Source organism: Abramis brama (genome assembly GCF_963993115.1).
Source record: "Abramis brama genome assembly, chromosome: 4".
In the NCBI taxonomy this organism is placed as follows: domain Eukaryota; kingdom Metazoa; phylum Chordata; class Actinopteri; order Cypriniformes; family Leuciscidae; genus Abramis; species Abramis brama.
In genome coordinates this window covers 24,106,442-24,129,775 of record NC_139966.1, presented here as the reverse complement: position 1 = coordinate 24,129,775, position 23,334 = coordinate 24,106,442, and the positions used below count along the sequence as shown (strand labels likewise).

Sequence of the window (23,334 nt, the reverse complement as noted above, 5' to 3'; positions counted from 1 at the left end):
CCCAGTGAATGTGGTGGTGTAACTGTTGCTGTAATTGTGTGTTTTAGGGAGTTATGTGGAGGATTTTCCTGATGGTCAGTGAATGTGGTGGTGTAACTGTTGCTGTAATTGTGTGTTTTAGGGAGTTACAGTATGTGGAGGATTTTCCTGATGGTCAGTGAATGTGGCGGTGTAACTGTTGCTGTAATTGTGTGTTTTAGGGAGTTATGTGGAGGATTTTCCTGACGGTCAGTCTGCTCTGCTGGAGCGCTGACTGACAAGTGACTTGCAGAGACCACAACAATGGAGAAGTGGACTGGTGAGACAACACTTCTACTACTACTGCTACTACTTTGAAGTAGTTTATTTCTGTTCTTTTTTCAGCAGAACAATAAACATATGGGAGAATTAGCAGAGTGCAGTGAACTCCAGATTCAATTTCTGATTCAATGTCATATTTCAATTGCAAAACTAATTATCTCTGATATTTCTACAAGGTTCCCTCTTAGCTGCTGCATTATTAAAAGTTTCAATGTTTACATAAAAAATTGCCCCAAAGCAGTTACATTAATGTACTTTTTACTGAACATGAACACACTACAACAGAATAACACAACAAAGTTGAACTCTCCAGACTCTACAGTCAGAGAGTATTTAGTGACATTTCATTCAGATATCTCGACAGACAGAGAGACCCTTTTAAAATGGCCATGCCAGTTTTTCCCTCGCCAAAATGTAGCCAAACTTCCTATAAAAGCTAGCATGACCCAATTGGTACCAGTGGATTCCTCAGATCTTGTAGTTTCATATGATACAGACAGAGATCCATTCTGAACTGTAGTAATATATGTTGTTGTATGGTATTAAAAAGGTTTTGTATTTAGAAATCTTAAATTTACCATAATGAACCCTGCAGGTAACCTGAAAATTATGTTTTATTATTTAAAAAAAGAAAAGAAGTCAAAATGTTTATCACACTTTTATTCATTTAATCCGACAGACATTTCAGATCAAATTCTCCTGGTTCTTTAACCTCCTTTTGTAAATAGTGATAGAGGGTCCCAGACAGTTCAAGCCTAATTTAGCATTCCAACACGCAACGCAAATTTTCCTTTTGCATCACTGCCCAAAAATCTGCAGATTGCGTTAGTGCCTGGTGTTCTAAACGTATGACTGGTGTTTACCAGCTGTTACTAGAGACAGTTCAAAGGTCAGAGAACCGACCACATGGCTCGTTTGTTTAACACAAGCTTCAGATACATATGAACAGATACAGGGGTTACTATAGTATCATCTCTCAGTACATGGTGCATGGAGAATGGGAGCAATGTTCTACACTTTTTAAAATATATAGAAGAATCACAAAGTGATAAAATACTTCATAAATGCAACACTTTAAGAGTGTAATATACTAATACGATAAAAGAAAAGAAAAATACGATCTTCAAGAAAATTATAAAATGTAACACTTTAAAAGTGTAATAAACCAAAGAAAGATTGGTTTCAGGATTCAGGATTATGTAATCATTCAGTAAACACACGTTAAGAGTGTGTACTATGAAAGTAATATCGGTTATTTAATTCAAGCAACATTATGATTAAAGCAAAAACTTAACACCGTAAAACACAACCCGTTCTCACTCCCATCTGGTAAAATACAGACCCTTGGTCAGGTGGCTTTTGACTCTAAAAGTCTCCTTTAGAGTCAGATTTAGATATGGTTGGTTGGCACTTTTGGTGTCACTTTTTGGTGCTTTGGATCTGGACGTAGGTTTAACTGACAACAACAGGACACTTAGGTTTAGGTTAAGATGGTTGGTGGGGTTACAAAATGTACGTTTCAGGGACACGCGGGACAAGAACGGGACCTGAACCCCGGTCTCCTGGGGGAAAGTCCTGTATTGTTTGACCCATCCCCCCCAAAACCTGCATCCTTATGCAGCATTTCAGCTTTCCTACCACTCTCTAGAGTTGCTACCATTGTCTCTCCTAACACTACGTCATCTCACGGCGCCGCTGAGCTGCTGCTCTGCCCGCTGCGTTCCAGACAGATGCTGAAGGGGGGGTGTTAGTGTTGGGTATCTGACGGTGAGAGACGCTGTCTAAGGGTCTGTATTTTACTGGTTAGGAAACAGGCTGTAAAACAGTATTTAGGAAAAACATGATTACTTCTTTTCAGACAATGTATGTGTGGATCATGTCTGTCAAACTACTTCCAGGATACCCACAATGTCGGCACACGTATGTTTGTTTCTTATTATCAACATTATTGGCTTGATAATAGTTACCATTATTTTTTATTACCAATTGAATCTAAGCCCTACGGCCTAATGGGGGACATCGTCCTCAGAGCATCTTCACGTGGACACTCTGTCCCCCTCTGCTGTTATAATATAAATATAAGGTGACTATATTATTGTTGGGCAGATGAACTTGTAACGTTATAAGAATCATTATGATAGCTACACTGGCTAACTGTTGTAAATGAGTAGCTGTAAATCAGAAGGTAATCTAACGAGTCTGCTGCCAGCAGGACAGTAATGTGTCTCAGCTCCTGGAAAACAGAAGCCAGAGTATAAATCACAATTATTAAAGATATCTTATGAGTGGAATCTATCCCGGAGAACTCAAAACAGCCGCTCGCTCCTCCTCATCCTCCCGTTTACCTGACAAAACGACGCCGGACTTTCCATCTACTGAGGGTGAGCTGTAAGATTGAAGTTTTAACTTATGACATCGTTAGACCTATTTCAGCTAGGGCAACCCTTAAAATGTTAAACGCATAAACTCTGACTTCAGAAAGACTTCTGAAGTCAGAAACGTTCAAACTATTAACTTACTACATCAACACTGAATTGAATTGGTAGCAATTATAATTTTTTTGAAGTTATTTATATTTCTGTCCACCCTCTTTTGTATTTCACTATGGATTTAGAAATATATGTCAATTCATAATAATTATAAAGTGAAAAACCGAAACACACTCAGACCCAAACACCAGAAAAAAAACAGGAGGAGAGGCGTATTTATCCTATCGATCATTAATCAGAGTCATCGTCACAGTCAGAGCCAGGGTCAAGTTTAGCTTTCTTAGCAAAATATTGTGTAAGGTCAGGGGACAAGTGACGCTTTAAGGGGCTTGGGCAATCCTTAGTTCCAGCAATAAGACCTTTAAATAGGTCACTTGCCTGTTGATGTTCAAAGCACAGTGCCCCCCCCGGCCTTTCGTATTGGGAGACTGCTCTGTTTACATCAGCGATACAGATCAAATTATTATTATCTTTAGCTACACACCACTTGGAATGATCATTACAAGGCTCCCACTCAACCTCCCATTTATCATTCACTTTACCCAGATCAGCTTTTACAGATTTAATATTGATCACTTGATGTTGATTTTGTTCGCAGTAGGAACCTTCACGGTAACACTGTTGGCCCCAGGTCTGGACTCTCACATCAATGTTGGATTTCTTTATAGTACTGTATGTCTCTGCAATAGTGCGGTAAAGATCTCCATCTGCAACAAAAACAACACATGAGTCATGTTACAGAAACTGTTCACATCCTGACAGTTCAATACTGACTGATGTTACACAAAATACAGTAGGACACTGCACAACATGTTGCTGCACATTCCCTGATGGGTATTTTTATGAAATGTATATATTTTAATGGGAGGGAATTACATCTCGGCTATTTGTTGGCATCTTGAGCCGTGTGGTGCCAATGCGCACATCGGTTTGAATTATGTTTTTATATTTTTTATTTGCTCTCATGATCGCTTCCACTGCCAGGGTTGCAATTGAAATAACAGGCTAAAGCAACGGCAGTTTATGGAAAGCACCAGTGTAATTATGGTCAGATCTTGTTCCTGACTGATGGGGAAGTGATATTAATAAGAGTAATTTACGCATCTACAGCGTCGGCAATTTTTCTTTTTTGCCAGCTTTCCTTCCTGTTTTAGGAAGCAGCGACTGTATTGTGTTTTCTCTGTAAAACCGTGTCTGTGTTCTTCATATTTATGTAGAATTATAGTTTGCTCTTCTTGTTTAAAATATGCGGCTCTGGTAGATGTTTGCGATTGGTCATGGTGCGCAAACACCGCCTCTTTTATGTGAACGTGTGCGTCTCTAGATTGGACAAACCTGGGTTGATTGAACTTGTTGATAACCACCTTCGTGACATCAGTTATCCGGGACCGCAGTTGTTAGGGTTAGTGAAGCCGGATTACTGAAAGAAATCCAGGCCATGTTGATCTTGCTTCGTAGTACAGGGGCCAGGTGCTGTTTACGTGTTTTAAATCCATAAATCCATAGACATGGTGAGAAAGCTCTGGCCCTAAATCAATCAGTTGTCAGGATAGAAAACTAAATGTCTCGTCCTGTGCTTCTAACAAGCTAATGTCAGCTCGACTCCAGTAAGTAAGAGACAGTGGTCAACGTCAAGAAAGATGTTTATATATACAGCATTGAATTTATTTGCATTATGTTAAGGGAGGAGGAAGATAAACAACGTGAGCCCCTCAGTTTTCTACATCTTTTATGTCACACTTTTCCCTCAACATTCAGCAATGTGACCAACATGACATCATAACATACACGCCACTGTCTAAATTGGCGTGTCATACACTTCATGAGGTCAGTCTGATGTGACAATAAGCTAATCAATAAATCTGTTCCACTTCCATACTCAATGTTTAGAGTATTTAAGCTCTAATTGTTGAAATATATGAAAATGTTGAGTTTAAAACACTTTTAGTCACTGAGAACAACATTTAGTTACCAAATCTCTTTGAGTCCTTAAGTGTGTCCTGTCTAGTTGTAGTTGGAGTTGTAGTAGGTTCTGAAAAACAAACCGTAGAATTGTCAGTTAGTGTCATCTTCGGTTCATTTGTATTTTGTGTTTACAGCCCATAGTGTCCCTGAAATGTACAGACAAATACATTAATAGAGTCTCTGACACTTTGATAAGAACTTTTGGGAGGTTTCCTTTCTGAAGACTATTGAAGCATGAAGTCAGTGATCTTCAGCAGCTACAGACATTTAAATTTGGACTTTTCTTTAACCAGTTCTAACAAGTCCCAGGCTGTAATCAATCATTAAGATAAACATACTGATGTTAAACTACACTAGTAAACTTCTCTCAACCAGTTCACATAATATTTGATTTTCACAGTAAAAATGTCTCTTTTCTTTGTAACTTTGTCTTTACTAAATTAGGTAATGTGATTCAAACCATCATGCAGATATCTTACTTTTATAATACAGTTCTTTAGCAATGCTACGGAACGATGCTTCTCCTCCTGCTGATGTCAGCTCCTGGATTTTATCTCCTGGTGATCTTTTCTTCTCTGTAACAGCTATAAGCTCTTTAAGGAAGCCTTTTGGAATTTGATGATCAAACGGGAAAGCTCTGATGTTCAGCAGGTGTTGACCTTCAAATAGTACAACAAGACAACATTAACATCCTATTCAAATCAACCACTAAGACCATAAATATGAATATTTAACTAAAAACATTACCTATCTTTTTAAACTCCTCGTACTTGAATGTTACACAGATAAATGTCTGAGCATTCACTACTCCGGTGGGTGGCCAGAAATTATTATCTCTTTTGAAAGGGAACTTTGGTGTGCTGTGTAAGAGCCAGACTCCTGTGGTGGTTTTATCCATCATCACAACTCCTGAAACATCAACAGATAGACAGACAACTATTGGCTGATAGAGGAGGATTGTTTAAAATCATAGTATGTGATTTCCTGAATGTTTTAATACTTTAAATAAAAGATAAAATACTGAGCTTTGTTGCTGCTCTGTTACTTACTGTTTTTTTATCAGCATGACCAACTCTGCTTTTGCGTCACTATGATCGGTTGTAAACACAGATTCTCATTCAAATGATTCAAAGACAGCTGAAAAAGCTGAAGGAATTCAATTCAATTTTATTTATAGTATCAAATCATAACATTATCTCAAGACACTAGGTCTAGACCACACTCTATAATTTACAAAGACCCAACAATTCCAGTAAAAAGGAAGTGAACAAATAGGAGTCACAGATCATTCTGTTAGGCTATGGTTCTGACCCAGCAATCAGAGAAACAAACACGGACTAGGAGTATGATTAACAAAAAGTATTTTTAATGAATATTCAGTTCTTTGGGTGTCCAAGGAAAGCAAACGCAGGGTAGGTCGGCTCTGGGCTGGATAGAGGCTGAGGCAGGCAGGCAGAGGAATATCCAAAACTGTCATGCAGTAATCCAAATGAGATGGTTGGAGTGACGGAGTGGATTGAGCTGGCAGCAAGGCACACCACGGCAGCAGGTCTCGCGGTGTAGGTCACACTGGTAGGTGCAACGATCTGGCGCCAAGGAGCGCCAAGCCCAGGAATATATACTGCAGGTTTGCTGAGTGGAATTGGAAGCAGCTGTGCAGGTAAGTATCAGTGGGATTGCCAGCAGCTGCGCAGAGAGGTAGACTCCCAGCCACGCCCCTTGACCTACTTCCAGGAGAGTAGTCAAACACCCATACAAACACCCAACACACAGTGGGGACAAACACACATACACACACCACTGACACAGTGGGGACAAAACAAGGGGAGAGAGGCACACAGAATGGGGAGAACAGCTGCCCACATAACACATTCAATTAGAGATAAAATTCATCACCTTTTGCCCTCAACTTCTAATGGCTCACCTCTAAACGCAGGAGTGCTAGAAAGAACGATAAGACCTGACATATACTTAGACTGCTTTTATCCTATAAACCTTCAACAATTAATGTTAAAGGTCTCTTAAGCTAAGCCATCTACCGGTCTCTTATACCCCTTTTCCACCAAGGCAGAGCTGGTGCTGGTTCGGAGCCAGAGCCTAGTTTCAAATCGGTTCTTTGTTTTTCCACAGCCAAAGCACCAGCTCCGAACCAGTAAAACTGGTTCTTAAAGGAGAACTCCGGTCAATTTTAACATTGAGCTCATTTTTTTGTACATTTGGAGTGCTGTCAATACAGAGAACAACGACAAAAATCGGTGTTGCCTACACCGAGTTATTCTATTTTTAAAATTTGCACCCTGTTGACTTCAATGGGGCAATGTTTAAACCTGCTTTTAGCCTCTTAACATCCTTGATGTGTCATTACAAGTGCACAGAAAATGTGAGTGATTCCTTCTGAGTGAACACGAGTGGATCTGACTGCGGTAGATTTAAAAGATATGTATAAAAATTATGTTATTTAAGCCAGCGCAAATACCTGTTTACATCCTGTTTTTCGGTTGAAGTCCAAAGTAGTCGATTGCCGAGTTCACGCGCATAGGTTTAGTTACCAATGATCACGCGCGTGAACTCGGCAATTGACTACTTTGGACTTCAACCGAAAAACAGGATGTAAACAGGTATTTGCGCTGGCTTAAATAACATAATTTTTATACATATCTTTTAAATCTACCGCAGTCAGATCCACTCGTGTTCACTCAGAAGGAATCACTCACATTTTCTGTGCACTTGTAATGACACATCAAGGATGTTAAGAGGCTAAAAGCAGGTTTAAACATTGCCCCATTGAAGTCAACAGGGTGCAAATTTTAAAAATAGAATAACTCGGTGTAGGCAACACCGATTTTTGTCGTTGTTCTCTGTATTGACAGCACTCCAAATGTACAATAAAATGAGCTCAATGTTAAAATTGACCGGAGTTCTCCTTTAAGTAGCACTAAATCATTGCAGGGTCTAGAACGGAGCCAAGAAAGAACCGCCTGCGTCAGGGGCTGGGGGCGGGGTTACCGTGACCAACAAGACGAATAGAAACTTGTGACCGCCATTTTTAAATAGCAGCTAGTCGAGCTAATAGCAGCTCGATTATAATATCCGTCTATGTAAGTTACGGTGAGCTGCACGAACGCGTTGGATTCCGATGTATTTTTGCAAACCCATGAGCATCCATAGTATTGCAACGTCCGTTATTGTTGATGGCTTGTTCGAAATGCATCGGAGCGGCGGGAGTGTTTGGAAAGAATACGACTCCTTGTGCTTTTAGATCGCTATCGCAGTGCTTTGATGTCATGCGGCTATCGATCTGCGAGAAGCCGATGCATCTCGAACAAGCCTGGCGTGTTTGTGTTTGGCGCTACCGCACTAGCGGTTACTGGGCAACATGAGACGTATACAGTGACGTAAGATCTGGCTCTGTTGTGGCTCTCTAGCCGGTGGAAAGGCAAACCGGTTCTTAGTAAGCTCGTCAGTCGAACCAACTCTGAACCAGCTTTGGCTCTGGCTCTGAACCAGCACCCGGTTCTTGTTGGTGGAAAAGGGGTATTAGACCCCACTTAAACAAGGCTACTTAAAGAAGCACTACCCGTGGTTAACACTACATTACTAGATATGATCAATATGTCTTTATTAACAGGTTATGTACCGCAGTCATTTAAACCTATTCTGAAAAAACCCACCCTCGATCCTGAGGTCCTAGCTAACTATAGACCTACAGTATATGTAACCTTCCCTTTCTCTCTAAGATCCTTAAAAAGGTAGTCGCTAATCAATTATGTGACTTTCTACATAGGAATGGTCTATTTGAGGACTTTCAGTCAGGATTTAGAAAGCATCATAGCACAGAGACGGCACTGGTGAAAATTACTAACGACCTTCTAACTGCTGCTGACGAAGGACTTCATACTTGTCTTATTAGATCTTAGTGCTGCATTCAACACTATTGACCATACCATCCTGTTACAGAGACTGGAACATTTAGTTGGCATTAAAGGAATCGCACTAAGCTGGTTTAAGTCCTATTTCTCTGACCAATCTCAATTTGTTAATGTTAACTGTATATCCTCCAGCTACGCTAAAGTTAGCCATGGTTTTCCACAAGGCTCACTGCTTGGACCAATTCTATTCTCCTTATATATGCTTCCTCTATGCAATATCATTAGGAAACACTCAATTAACGTTTACTGTTACGCAGACAGCCAATTCTATCTGTCAATTTAACCAGATGAAAGCGGTCAGTTAGCTAAACTTCAAGCGTGCATTAAAGATATAAAATCCTGGATGACCTACAATTTTCTTATTATAAACTCAAACAAAACTGAAGTTATTGTGCTGGGCCCTAAACACCTCCGAACTTCATTATCTAAAGATATTTTTGTTAGTTATTTTTGATCAGGATATATCCTTTAACGCCCACCTAAAACAAACCTCAAGAACAGCCTTTTTCCATCTTCATAATATTGCCAAAATTAGGAATATCCTGTCTCAAAACGATGCTGAAAAACTAGTCCATGCATTAGTTACTTTCAGGCTGGACTACTGTAATTCTCTATTATCAAAATGCGCAAATAAGTCCCTTAAGACTCTCCAGCTGATCCAGAATGCTGCAGCGTGTGTTCTGACAAGAACTAACAAAAGAGATCATATTTCTCCTGTATTAGCTTCTCTGCATTGGCTTCCTGTAAAATCCAGGATTGGATTTAAAATCCGTCTCCTGACCTAAAAAGCTCTAAATGGTCAAGCACCATCATATCTAGAAGAGCTCTTTGTACCTTATTGTCCCACTAGAGCACTATGCTCCCAGAATGCAGACTTAATTCTGGTACCTAGAGTCTCTAAAAGTAGAATGGGAGCCAGAGCCTTCAGCTACCAGGCTCCTCTCCTGTGGAACCAGATCCTAGTCCGGGTTCGGGGGGCAGACAGTGTCACCACATTTAAGAATAAACTTAAAACTCTCCTCTTTGATAAAACTTATAGTTAGGGAGTGAGGAGTTGCAGCGTCCGCCTAACCGACCCACCTGCTTCTCTTCATAGTCATCAGATGTATGTATCGTATAATCTATAATATAGTGAGAGTAGAGGGAGGCAGGCCAGAAAAGCCCGATCCGGTTGGGGAGAGTTCTAGCCCAACCAGGCTTCTCTCCTTAACCTGCCTTTTAGTTATGCTGTTATAAATTCTAGATACATTCTAGACTGCCAGATGACACACTTAGCTGCTCTCTCATCTCTCTTTTCATTTGTTTCTTTTTGTGTGCATCCTTGTCCCAGAAATGCAGGGCAGTGGTGGCCTAGAGGTTAGAGGAGACCGGGAGGTCGTTGGTTCAATCCCCAGACCAACAGGATAAAATCTGGGTGGGGAAAGTGAAAGATCAGTGCTTGTCCCTCCCTCATTACCATCACTGAAGTGTCCTTGAGCAAGGCCCTTAACCTCAACTGCTCCAGTGGAGCTGCTCAGTGGCAGCAGAGTCAGACTGTGGTTGTACTGGGCAGCTTCCAGGTATGAATGTCTAACTGTGTGAATGGGATCAGGGCGTTCCTGCAAAAGAGAGGCTGCCTCTCAGGGAACCTCCCCAAAGTAAATAAAGGTTAAAAACCCCCCAAAAATATGGTTTACTAACCTGGGACTACTGAGCTCTCTCAGTGTAAAAATGCTTGTTACTACGCCACTGCTGAGTCCTTATGTTTCTTCTTCGGCTAGAATATTGCCTTGGATTAGAGTGGCACCAAGATCTGGGTCGCCATGGACCTGCTACACCCTGTTACGTGCTGCGATTCCCTGAAATGTCCGGCTGCGTCCTGCTGCTTCCACTGCATCCACCCATGCTCTGCTCCACTACATCCCGTAACGCCCTGCTGTGCCCTGCTATGACATGAACTACTACGACTACCATTGTAGTCACTGAGGTTTCTTCCTAAAAGGGAGTTTTTCCTCGCCACTGTCGCAACAGCCACTGCTAATGCTTGCTCTTGGGGGAATTATTGGAATTGTTGGGGCTTTGTAAATTATACAGTGTGGTCTAGACCTACTCTATCTGTAAAGTGTCTCGAGATAACTCTTGTTATGATTTGATACTATAAATAAAATTGAATTGAATAAATACGATAACAGAGATGTGATGTCATTACATACAAGAAGTATGACATCACACTGAGCAGACTCTGTCCTCTGGGATGAAAACCTGATGGAGGCTCAGAGAGATGTTTCCTGTGAGAGTGATGCTTTCTCTACTCACCTTTACTGTGACCATACGTAGAGCCAGCACCCGTTCCATTTGAAGGTGGTTGATCGCTGTAGGAGATGAATCCAAAGTCTGCCGGCTATAAATGATGCAGAATGAAGAAAAGAAACATTATGATTTTATTTTTAAATTATTGGGATGTCTAAAGAGGGGAACAGAAAAGTACCAAATCTACCGCTGCCAATCAAATACAACAATAAAACACGCTTTCTGGACACATTCTTGTTAAGACATGTTTAGGTCTGTAGGCTATGGTTAAACTGTAACAGAGAGGTGCAATCGATCACAAAACTCACGGTACGGATTGGATCCATTTTTGGATCAGCACAAAACAAGGGGGAACAATTTAATAACAATAACTATTAACAATAAAACTTATTTCACCAGGAAAGTGCTGTTGAGTGACAAAATCAGATGAGAAAAGGGTATTTTTAAATAACTTTGAATGCACCACGAGATTTACCAGTTTCAAGTAAACGCACCATTTAGTCATGCCTGTTTTATTTTACCAACGACAGCTGCAGACGGTTGTGCGTCCTGGTGTTAGAATCCTCTCCAGGGAAATACAGTCTCACTTTACACCGTTTATCTGTCAGCATTTAAACCGTGTTTAATCCAGTTACTAGCTAACGCTAGGCTAACGTTACCTGCTGCCAAGTGTAACGTTAGTGTTAACCAGTGTGACATGCAGCGAGCAGCAGAGAGCAGACCAGGCATTTAAGTGTCTGAGAAATGCGGCACTGAAGTCTGCGTTGCTATACCGTCTGGTAGATACCGATGGTTTAGGCCCCGGGGCCGTAGTAGCACCTGATTTTAACCGTTAAGGTGAACAGAAAATTGCGTTGCGTGTATATTTTCACGGCAACCCTCCCTAGAGATTTCTCAGCCTACTTTGAATAACAGCGACAGTAAAAATAGATTTCAGACTTATTATGGTTAAATCTTTTTAATTGATGTGCGGTTCACATGCGTTCTGAACTGTGAGTATTGATCTGTATGGAGCACAGATCAACCATGGTCTGTTAACCACTACTGTAGCAGCCTGGGGGCGTTTTCAGGGGATCTGATGAAGGTTAACATAGTAACACGGTAGTTACAGCCGTGCATAATGGCAACTCAGTCAGGCACCGGCTGGCTGAGCATTCATTCACACACACACACACGCACACACACACACACACACACACACACACACACACACACACACACACACACACACACACACACAGCTAGCACTGAACCCCCCCAGGAGTGTAACAACAGGTGACTCTTATCTCTCGCTTTCACAATCTGTTTTGTGTGATATGAAGCTGCCTTCAAGTGCAGTCGGACAAGTTGGTTGCCACTGTCACTGAAGTTCGAAGCTCAGAAAATCGTTTTCCCTATTATAATTAGTACAGACCATAATATTTATCCATCAGTTTGAGTCATAGTTTCATTTTTATCAAAATAGAAACAGAGCTGCAGTTTAAACATGAGTCTCACCATGTCTTTGGTTAGTTTAAAAATGGGCTTCAGGGTGTTTGCCAGGACACCGTTAGGATCGTCGATGAGCTTATTGTGATCTGTAGAGGTCTGCTTCTTCTTCCCTTTTGAATCAATGTAAATATATTCTAAACCATTAGTGTAGGTCTCTTGCAGTCCGGGTGCCTTGTACATGATGTACCTGATGATAAGTAGAGAAGAGAAACATCAATGTGCAGAGAGGACAGAGACTAATAATAATAATAATAATAATAATAATAATAATAATTTAAATATCTAAAAGTTTGTTAGAGAGTTTGCTTTTATCTTGAGCCTTTGTTTGTCTTGTGTACCACGCATTAGCATTGGTGCAGATAAAGCAAAGCTACAGCAGCAGCGTTTGAAGGCTTTAGTGACGTGAGGACACCTTGTCCTATGCTGCACAGACGGTCAAACCTCTTAAAGGAACACACCGACTTATTGGGAATTTAGCTTATTCACCGTAACCCCCAGAGTAAGACAAGTCCATACATACCCTTCTCATCTCAGTGCGTGCTGTAATGCTGTCTGACGGCTCCAGCGGCATCAGCCCATCACAGAACAGGCAGGTGAATGGTTCCAGTAATCCTACTGCTCCCAATATGTGACAAAATAACACCAACATGTTCCTATTTATATGTTGTGATTTGTAGAGTCACAGCGTGTACAAAAAACACCGTAACATGAGGCACAGCCATCTTCTAACCGTAAACAAACCGGGAACTATATTCTCAGGCGGAAGAATATAGTACTTGGGCGGAGTGATATGCTCGCAGCAAGCCTGTCTGAGAATATAGTTCCCGGTTTGTTTACTGTTAGAAGATGGCTGTGTCTCATGTTACGTTGTTTTTTGTACACGCTGTGACTCTACAAATCACAACATGTAAATAGGAACATGTTGGTGTTATTTTGTCACTTTTGTCACAATTCGGAGCAGTAGGCTAGTTGGAACCAGTTACCTGCAGGATCTGAGCTAGGCTAAGCTAATGCTGGAGCCGTCAGACAGTGTTACAGCACGCACTGAGATGAGAAGGGTATGTATGGACTAGTCTAACTCTGGGGGTTATGGTGAATAAGATAAAGTCCCAATAAGTCGGCGTGTTCCTTTAAGGACAGTTCTTTTTCTAACTTCATGCGGTGTTTCACTGTCACTGACAGCACGTCTGTCCGTGAAAGACAGGTCGAACTGTGCTAGGGCCGCGCCCATAGTTCGAATTACGGGGGGTATTGGGGGGGGTCCGACCCCCCTAGATGAGACTTGGTACCTCCCAAAAGGGAGGAAAATAATAGTTGGGGGGGTACTGATTTAAAAAAATAAAAAATATATAATGTTAGCCTATCCAAAATAGTATGTATTTAAATACGATTTCAAACCCTACCCCCCATCGGGCTGTACCATTTTTCTGGTACGTTCAGCCCTACTGTCTATGGTTCAGCCTCTGTTCTTTACCATAGTTTTTTATATCACTTCACTAGCTGTCAAAACGTACGTAGGCTACTCGATAGTTTGTCGATAGTGCTGCACAGATCATAATCCGCGGGTCAAGTAATAACAACATTCCATTCAATCGAGGGTGGATGACAGATAAATCATTATAATGTGTTGAGTGTAATAAAGACACGGAACTCCCATCATGGTAACTTATCTAATGTACAGACGGTAACAAAGTTGCGCTGTTGAGGTTCGCACAGTTATTTATAACATATTAATTATAGTTAAGAAACAATAACGTTATATAGGCTACACACGACCAGAATGCTTTTTTCCTGAATGCTATCACGATTGAAACCGAGATATTGATTTCATAACAGTTCAATAAACAAATAATTAAAACTAAGCTTTACATTTTTAGACGCAATGACTGTTTTTGTTCTGTTTCAGCAGCGAAAATAGTTCCAAACAACAGAACCATAGCGCATCTCACAGCAACATGTCCATGATTCATTACTGAATGATTCAGCGTTTTGAACTAATCGCTCGAGTCAAAGATTCAATTACCCATTTATAAACTGCCTCATTCTGAATAAATCAGCCGTTTGAATGAATGACTCAATGACTCGCTCATTAAGACGGTCGCCTGCCGCCTCCTACTGGCGGTTTAGTTTAATAAAGTATCATTCTTTTCAACATTCCTTATTTGTATATTCAAAAAATATTCAAAACAATCTCATAATCTCATTTAATACAGTTATATTTTTTCAATGTAAATTATTTAATTTGATTGGTAACAGCCCTAGTGTCTTATTATTTTAATTGAATGTATTGATAAAATGTAAGAATTTGAAATGAAATTTAGAGCATGCATTAAATAAAATTAGGGGAAAATGCCCTTTATAAAGGTACAAAAAATTATTCCGATAAGTGTTTTCAAAAATGAAACATTGACAATTTAAGTTTAAAGGGAGTTAAGCCTCTGTTTAGGCTATAAAGGAAATGTAATTTTGCCAAAAGAAGAACTTTTATTTTAAATAAATGTTAATTTTAAATCAGCCTACTTCAGTGTGATATGTTACCATATTATCATGCTTAATTGAATAATTGTAATGTGATGATCAGATGCAGATATCTAAATCAAAGAATATAGGCGGTTGGCGGGTGGATTATTATTTATTTTTAACAACAGATTCGAGTGACTCAAAGTGCACCTGATTAATGAATTTAACTTTAAAATGTACAAAATTTTCTCACGGGGGGGCATGCCCCCGGACCCCCCTAGAGTTACGATTTTACCACCTCCGCCTCATTTTAGGCCAGGAAAAACTCTTATATAGATTAGTGGTTCTTCTGTGTAAGCCTATAAAATGGGCAAAACAGTGACATCACCAGTTGAAATAGCGGTACCCCTCGAAGCTCACGGTATAATTCGAACACTGGCCGCGCCCCCTCATATAATCACCATGAAGAAACTATACTAAGCTCCCTCAGCGCTTCTCGGCTATCTTGGTTGGTTATCTGCTAAACAATTCACAGACGGACCGTTAAGTACTACGTCACCGATCGTAGTTCCCGACCCAGTCTGGACTTGCTGAGCAAGTACTTCGCAAGAAGTTTTACCTTGTTGTTACACAGTTTGAAAGCAGTGTCCGCGTCAAGGTGAACTGCTCTTCTGTCTAGCTAGTCGGTATTTGTTTATCGGTTGCTTAGCTGTGTAACTTCTTTAACCTCTATGTATGAGGGAGTGCCCTGACAGTACCTAGGTAAGGACTACTAGCCAGTCAGAAGCAGAGTATGAGGGCGTGCCCTGACAGTACCTAGGTAAGGACTACTAGCCAGTCAGAAGCAGAGTATGAGGGCGTGCCCTGACAGTACCTAGGTAAGGACTACTAGCCAGTCAGGAGCAGAGTATGAGGGCGTGCCCTGACAGTACCTAGGTAAGGACTACTAGCCAGTCAGGAGCAGAGTATGAGGGCCCTGACAGTACCTAGGTAAGGACTACTAGCCAGTCAGGAGCAGAGTATGAGGGCCCTGACAGTACCTAGGTAAGGACTACTAGCCAGTCAGGAGCAGAGTATGAGGGCCCTGACAGTACCTAGGTAAGGACTACTAGCCAGTCAGAAGCAGAGTATGAGGGCGTGCCATGCTAGCAGCTAGGCGAGCATTATAACGTGTGTTACAAAGTGACCCACGTTTGTCTCTGAAGTAAAGGCTGGACTACAATAGAGCTGTTTGGAGCAGTTGGTGAACAGGGTTTTCTGTTGGAGAAACGCAGGCCAGGTTTAGAAAAAAGTTCTTTGATGTTCAAGAAATTTGGTGGGAACATCTTTAAGAACAAACCTTTTCAAGAAGTCAGCCATACTGATTCATCAGCCTATACGAGTAAAGAACTGACAGATCCTGTGGGTAAAACCAAATACAAAAAAATTACTAAAGCTCTTGCGAAATAGGTGGCAACTAACTGCAGACCTGTCAGCATCGTAGAAGACTCTTGTCTTAAAGAAGTACTACGGTTGGCAATCTGACCCATGTCATTGCCGTCGAGTGGGCCAGCAGCCCCATGCACACACAGCCAGTACTCCACGGAGAAAACAGCCACACTGGAACTGCTGCTGTGCTGCAAAAGCTGTCTCATTAACCGGTGATCACTGGACGTCAGTGAGTAATCAAAATGATTTAGGAGTTACTAAACACTATACGGATTCTGGTAACAGTAGGGATTTTTAGTTTTTTTGTTGGGTACTTGGAGGAATTGTGCAATAATGACAGATTCACACATTTTTCTTTTGTTTACAGTAAATAAATATTAAACTAATACAAATCTTAACCCTTTCACACGTAAGTTTAAAATATACTGGCTGACCCCCCAGCGTGAGTTTTTCAAGGCGACCGTTATTTAGAATGTGTCACTTTATGGTTTCCATGGTGACGCGCATCATTGCTTGTCACGTGACACACCGCAGCAACAACAGAGCTGAATGAATGATGATCTGCTTTTATGCCATTTTTCCTTTTTAATTCAAAATTTGTTAGATATGGCATGAAATATCTGATATTCCGATTGTCAAATAATATGCAAGTGGAAGTGTTTTGTTGTTTAAACACCTTTAAAACGATCGCGTTAGTTCAGCTGTATGCGCGATGGGCGCCGCCATCTTAGTTTGTGCCGCAGACGCAGTTCAGAGAATCGGATCTGTTGGATTTTATACAACACGTGAATTCATCCACTTCTCCCGAAATACATAAAAGTAAGTGGCTGGTGAACTGGGAGAAGAATAGAGTAAACTTTAAAGTTACTTACACAATATGTATCTGATATGAATAAAACGTGTCTAATTATAATCAAAAGGATTATTATTGCCTCTTCCTTTGACATTAGTGTGTATTTTACAAACTCTAAATGTATTGTTTTTTTAGTACTTATATGTCTGAAATCTAAAATAAACATTATGTGGTTGAAAACACTGAAAAGTTGTGATATATGACAGCTCTGAGCACGCCTGTCTCTGGCTCAGCGCCAGCCAACGCACGAAAGCACATTTGAATTTAGCAGTTGATCACGTGATGCACTGACCGTTCTAATCACACCGGTGTGATCGTACGCTCCAGGGACCAGCCTAGACTGATCACACCGGTGTGATCGTACGTGCGAAAGGGTTAAGTCAAGTTCATAAAGTAACTTTCTTTGCATTCATTTGATTCCCAATCAAGATACACTGGTAAGAATTGCTTTCCACTGTTAATATGTACTTAAAAACAGTTCTGAAATGCAAAATAATAAAATTTTAATCATGTGATAAAAATGCGATTAATAACTATAGAAATTCAGCGATTAATCGTGATTAAAAAAAAAATTTGTTTGACAGCCCTTATATATATATATATATATATATATATATATATATATATACATACATATACACACACAGTACATACGTATATATTATCATTTTTTAACGGTAGTAAACTTCTAACCCTGTATAGATGTGATATCATTGCTATCATTGGCCTGGCTCAGGTTAAACTCTTTGTAAAACATGAAGAAATACAGACAAAGAATTAATCTATAGTTGTTGAGTGTTGTCTCACCAGTCCACTGGTTCATCCTTTTCGTTTCTGCATCTCACTTCTCTGACTTGTCCGTCAGCGCTCCAGCAGAGCAGACAGATCGTCAGGAAAACCCTCCACATAACTCCCTAAAACACACAATTACATTAAACAGTTACACCGCTACATTCACTGGGCTTCGAGTTCACATCATCCTGTTTTTGTTATCGCTATTACAAAAGGTTTTAAAGCGCCCATATTATGCTCATTTTCAGGTTCATAATTGTATTTTGAGGTTGTATCAGATGGTTTACATGGTTTAATTTTCAAAAAACACCATATTTTTGTTGTAGTGTACATTTGTGCAGCTCCTCTTTTCACCCTGTGTTCAGGGGCCTGTTGCACAAAACCAGGATAAGGGATTAAGCCGGGATTTTTAAGTTATCCTGGATGAATTTAGCTTTGACTTGGTTGCACAAAAGCAGGTTGAATTAAACCCAGCCAAGTAACCATAGAGATGTATTCTTTGCAGCTAGCCTGGTCCAGAGCAGGCTAACAGGCAGGCTAAGATTAATCCTTGATCCTCCCACACCGTGCAGCGGTGCAGACTTTTAGCGTCAATAACGACGACTATGGCACCCGACCAAACGTCCGTATTTTACGAGATGGGAGCGAGAATGTGTTCAAAGCTTCTTAATCATTTTATTTTGGTGCTGTCACTTGTCATCTTCGAGCTTGGGAGTGAGAATAAAAAAATATGAATAATAGGCTACATTGTTTTACAGATATGCTTACAGTGTGTATTGAAGTCACTTACTTATTTTTCGCACAGTCATGTTCTGTATGAACATTAATTGTAGAAAGATATTTAGAATTAGACAGCTCATAGAGATTTGAGCATATGGTTGTAAAACATATTCTCGCATTATGAATAAGGGTTTGAAATTATAGTCCTTAAGGTGTAGACACATATAGCTGACGGCCGACCGTTGACAGAAAACCCCGTCGATATGATCAGTCGCGTCCCCGAGGTCCAAAAAACTGCCACAGTACAGACCAAAAAGACGAGAGGAGACGAGACGTAATACATCTCTATAACAGCAGGCGGCGCTAATCTGTAATGTTGCCCAAGAAATGAAAACCGGCAGCTGATTGGACGAACGCGTCACATGGGTTCGTTTTCTCCGGAAATTCAAAGCCAGACTGTCATGGCGGCCGTTCAAAATCCGATCTCATATTGTACTAAACGGCCCTGCTGCCGACTGAACACGTCAGGTCGGCCAAAATGAACGCTGACAGCCCCCCAGACTGACGACGGCACGGGACACACCGAACAGATTTGAGTCACTGACCTCGCCAGACTGTCCCATGGCCGATTATCGGCCTGGTAAATTTGGGTAAATTTCCCAAGGAACATTAATTCCCTCTGCTCACTTTTATGGCAAAGTGTTATGGTTTCAGTGTTTTGCTTTGCATTTTGTTCCGTTTCTGTTACATGTTGGTTCATTTCTGTTGTCTGTATCCGGTTTTGTAGATTTCTGTTTAGTTTTCTCCCTGTTTATTGTGTTTATCCCCTCTTGACTGTGTCCTGTGTTGTGTCCTGTGTTGTGTCCTGTGTTGTGTCACGTTTCTGTGTTTAGTTGTCTTCATGTTTTCTGTCTGTGTTCCTGTTTCCTGTTTTATTTTGATAGTCTGCTTTCTGTCTTGTCATGTCTAGCTTTACTTTCGGTGTTTTCCCGCCTTTGTTGATTGTCCTGCCCCGCCCTGATGTGTTTCACCTATTGTATCACCTGTCCCTCATTTGTTAATTACCTCATGTATTTAGCCTCTGTGTTCCTTTGTCTTTTGTCAGATCGTTTTGTGTCCATGCCTGTTCAGTTTGTATCCGTGCCCTTGTGTTTTCCCCTGTGACTTGTGTCCTTCCCCGTGACTTGTGTCGTTTCCCTGTGCCTGTTCCTGTGTCTGTGTGTGCGCCAGTTTCTCCTGCCAGTGTTTTTCCCATCGGTTTTTTTTGTGAGTTTCCGGTCTCTGTACTGCCGCTTTTTGTTATAATAAATCCTCGAGTTCAACCACCTCCTGCCTTCCTCTGCGTTTGGGTCCACATTCCCTGCTTCCTCATAACAGCAAAGTAGGCTAAATAATAATACATTTAATTTATACAGTGCTTTACATGGTAGGCTAAAAGACACTTTACAGTAAAACCAGCACATTTAGCACATAAAAACAGATACAGCAATAAAACCAACAGATAAAACAAGCATATTAAAGCAATTAAAACAGAATGTACAACTTTGTAAAAATGTGGAGTGACTAGTAAGATTTTTTTAAATCCATACCCATTCAGTCAGTCCGCTATTGTCTGTAAGGCTTTTTCTCTCCATTTGATAACAACAGCCGTATTTTCCTTTTCTGCATAGTATATGCTTCACCTCCTCATAACTTTCCATAATTAGTTGCTGCTCAGCGGGTGAAACATGTGCCACACGCGTATTCTCCATTTCTGCATCAGTAAATCTGTGATAGATACCGTGGTCTATTTAAGAAATCCGTGAATGTGCACTTATCCCAGCTATCTACTCCTGGCTTGACAGCTTCACCTACTTATCCTGGTCGGCAAACGTCCTGATGGTGAGGAACCTGATAGTCAATGTGTTACATTTAAAAATCCTTACTTTAGTACCAGACATTCATCAGTTTTTGATAAATTCACAGTTGGTATTTTTTTTAACATGACTTCATTCATTCACACAGTTACATCTGTAGTTAACTTTTTTTGTGTGTGGCATTTTTAGGCCTTTATTTGACAGGACAGCTTAGATTTGAAAGGGGAGAGAGAGGGGGAAAGACATGCAGCAAAGGGTCGCAGGTCAGAATTGAACCCACTGCGACGAGGAACGAGCCTCTGTACATGGGGCGCGCCCTCTACCAGCTGAGCTAACCAGGCTCCTCTAGTAAACATCTTTATTGTAAACTGCTGGCTGCTGTTTGTGTTTGTGGCGCCTTTAATTTCAGATTTGAGTGAAACTGACTGGATATTATGCATATTTATACATATAGCATATCACATTATTCCATATGGCAAATATTAAGGAGTACATCATTAAACATTTCACATCAATGGACGTCTATTAAACATGAAGACAGACTTGATCCAACCTGTGATCCATACCTGTGTTTTTAAAGTCCTGGTCAACCCAGGAAGAGGTCCAGAGAAATGGATCTGAAGTTCCTGAAGCTTGGTGACAGGGTGACTACAGACACTGTCTGGAAGAAAGAAAATAATGAATCATATGAAGGTAATATAGCATCTTCAGCTATTAGTTATGTCAAATATATTAATAAAATACATCTAAAAACTGAAAGATGATTCATGGTCACTTTGCTAAATCACAAAAAAACACAGATATGGTCCTTTTTTAAAGATGACAAATAAGAAAAATGTTCAGTTTTAATTATCGGATTCTGTCTAATTAGTCTAAAAACACTGACGCAATCTAAGAAACAGTTCTTAATTTAAATTCAGCTCTTTTCATTTCAGTGTTCTTACCTGTGTTGTTGGTCTGTGTTGTTGGTCTGTGATGCAGAGGAGGCAGAGAGCAGTTTATATATCTGCAGAGGGGGAGGAGGACGCTCTGCGGTCACATGGTTTGGAAATTACAGTAAGTAAACTCCCTTTACTTCTTGTTAAACTCACACCCTTTCTCTGAATGTAACAACAAAATTATCAAGGAAGGTAACTTTTGGCACAATCCAGAAATTTGCATATAGCACCTTTCAACAACACCGTAAATTTTTGTATAGCACCTTTCATAACAAGTAAACCAGGCACGGCGCCAGGATTTCAGTTTTGGATGGGCCAGACCAATTGTGGGTGGGCCTTAAATTAAAAACGTTTAATTAAAAACGTTATCCAATCACTGTTTAACCTAATAAAAATTACTGACTAATATACTGTTATATTATCTGTGCGTATAATATAGATTTTAATAGCTTGATGCTCTTTAAATATTTTGTTGCATTGTAAAAAGCGTCGGTGCATAGGACGGACCTATCCGCGATCGCTCTCCATGGTTCTGACCAAAGAAGAGCGCTTTGGAATCTCCATTACGCATCATACCTGGCTTTGTCTCTTAGTGCGCTACGAAGACTCTTGAGGTATACTACCACTAAAGGTATACCATTGCTAGGCGTCTTCAGGGCTATCATCCACTCGCGAGGCGTCTTCAGGGCTATCATCCACTCGCGAGGCAGAGGCGCTGGCGCCCTTCTAGCAACGGCGCTGGTCGCCGAGAAAGATATGACACATCATGAGATGCGCAAAAATATCATGACACATGACATGTAAGACATGATTTTGACCACTTCATTGAGTTTTGCTTTGTAGAAAGACTCTTTTTAAAATATTTTCGTTTTGTATAAATTGTATCTTAATTTTGATCAATGTTTTATCAACCAATTAATAAATAAGAAGTAAATATATAGCAAGCTTAGCGCCGGCATGATCTTGCATTGCACGTGAACTGAAGGGCGCCGAAACTCAGCTTGTGCCTCACAGATTTTAGAAATATAGGCTATCTATTATAGAAAGCTTGAAATGTCTACTTTTAAACGAAAATATTCAAAACCAAAAGAAATAGGCTCTCTGATTATGAAATCCATATGAAATGTTCTCTCTGGCGTTCATGGCGAGTCCGCATCGTCAACTTCATCTTTGCAGCGACAAGAAAAAAACAGTTTATTAATAAATAATTAAATGTCTCCTTGCTATTTTAGACACATTCATAATCATTACTTTTACCGGTTCTTTGTGGCTAGCTTTAAGCGTGCGGTCGTGCGCTTGAGTGCGGCAATATTACATAAACGCTCATAATCCTGTGTAGGCTATATAGCCTATTTAAGTAGCATAATTAAAATAACATGCAGGGGCGATTTGTCCACGAATGGCTTAAATGAACAACTACTAGTCGACTAGAAGAAAAAAAATTTAGTCGGAGGCAGCCCTTATTCAACATATTTTCAAACCAGGAAGCAGGCCATTCTGGGTTGAGCGAGTGACCCTGCGGAATGAGCGAGCCTTGCGGAATATTCAGAAATGCGCTCTCTGCTCACGAGCTCTGATCGGAACAAACCCGAACCATTGTCTGCTGAATTTGCGCAGAAACATCAAAATAGACATAACCAGCTTTTTAAAATTGTTTTTAAAACTAAACATTTAGACTATTTTAGCACAAATTATGAGCTTATTGACGATTTTTTTATAGTTCTTGAAAAAATTAGAATATAAAACGTTTTTTTTTTTTTTTTTTTTTAAGAAGAAGAAGAAGAAGAAGAAGAAGAAGAAGAAGAAAAGTTTTGGGTGGGCCTG

The 23,334-nt window shown here is 40.4% G+C and overlaps 1 protein-coding gene across 1 annotated transcript; it reads right to left on the bottom strand.

Annotated features, from left to right (window-relative positions):
• Window positions 1–945: 945 nt before the first annotated feature.
• On the bottom strand, window positions 946–21,605 carry LOC311081084 (deoxyribonuclease-2-beta-like). The gene is made up of 9 exons (XM_084111483.1): window positions 21,517–21,605; window positions 21,139–21,233; window positions 18,012–18,118; window positions 12,470–12,650; window positions 10,979–11,063; window positions 5,502–5,663; window positions 5,234–5,413; window positions 4,762–4,821; window positions 946–3,496 (listed from the first exon to the last, which is right to left on the bottom strand). Exons 3-9 carry the CDS (start codon window positions 18,110–18,112, stop codon window positions 3,021–3,023), a joined length of 1,245 nt encoding a protein of 414 aa, XP_083967609.1. The 5' UTR covers window positions 18,113–18,118; window positions 21,139–21,233; window positions 21,517–21,605; the 3' UTR covers window positions 946–3,020.
• Between the last annotated feature and the right edge of the window lie 1,729 nt (window positions 21,606–23,334).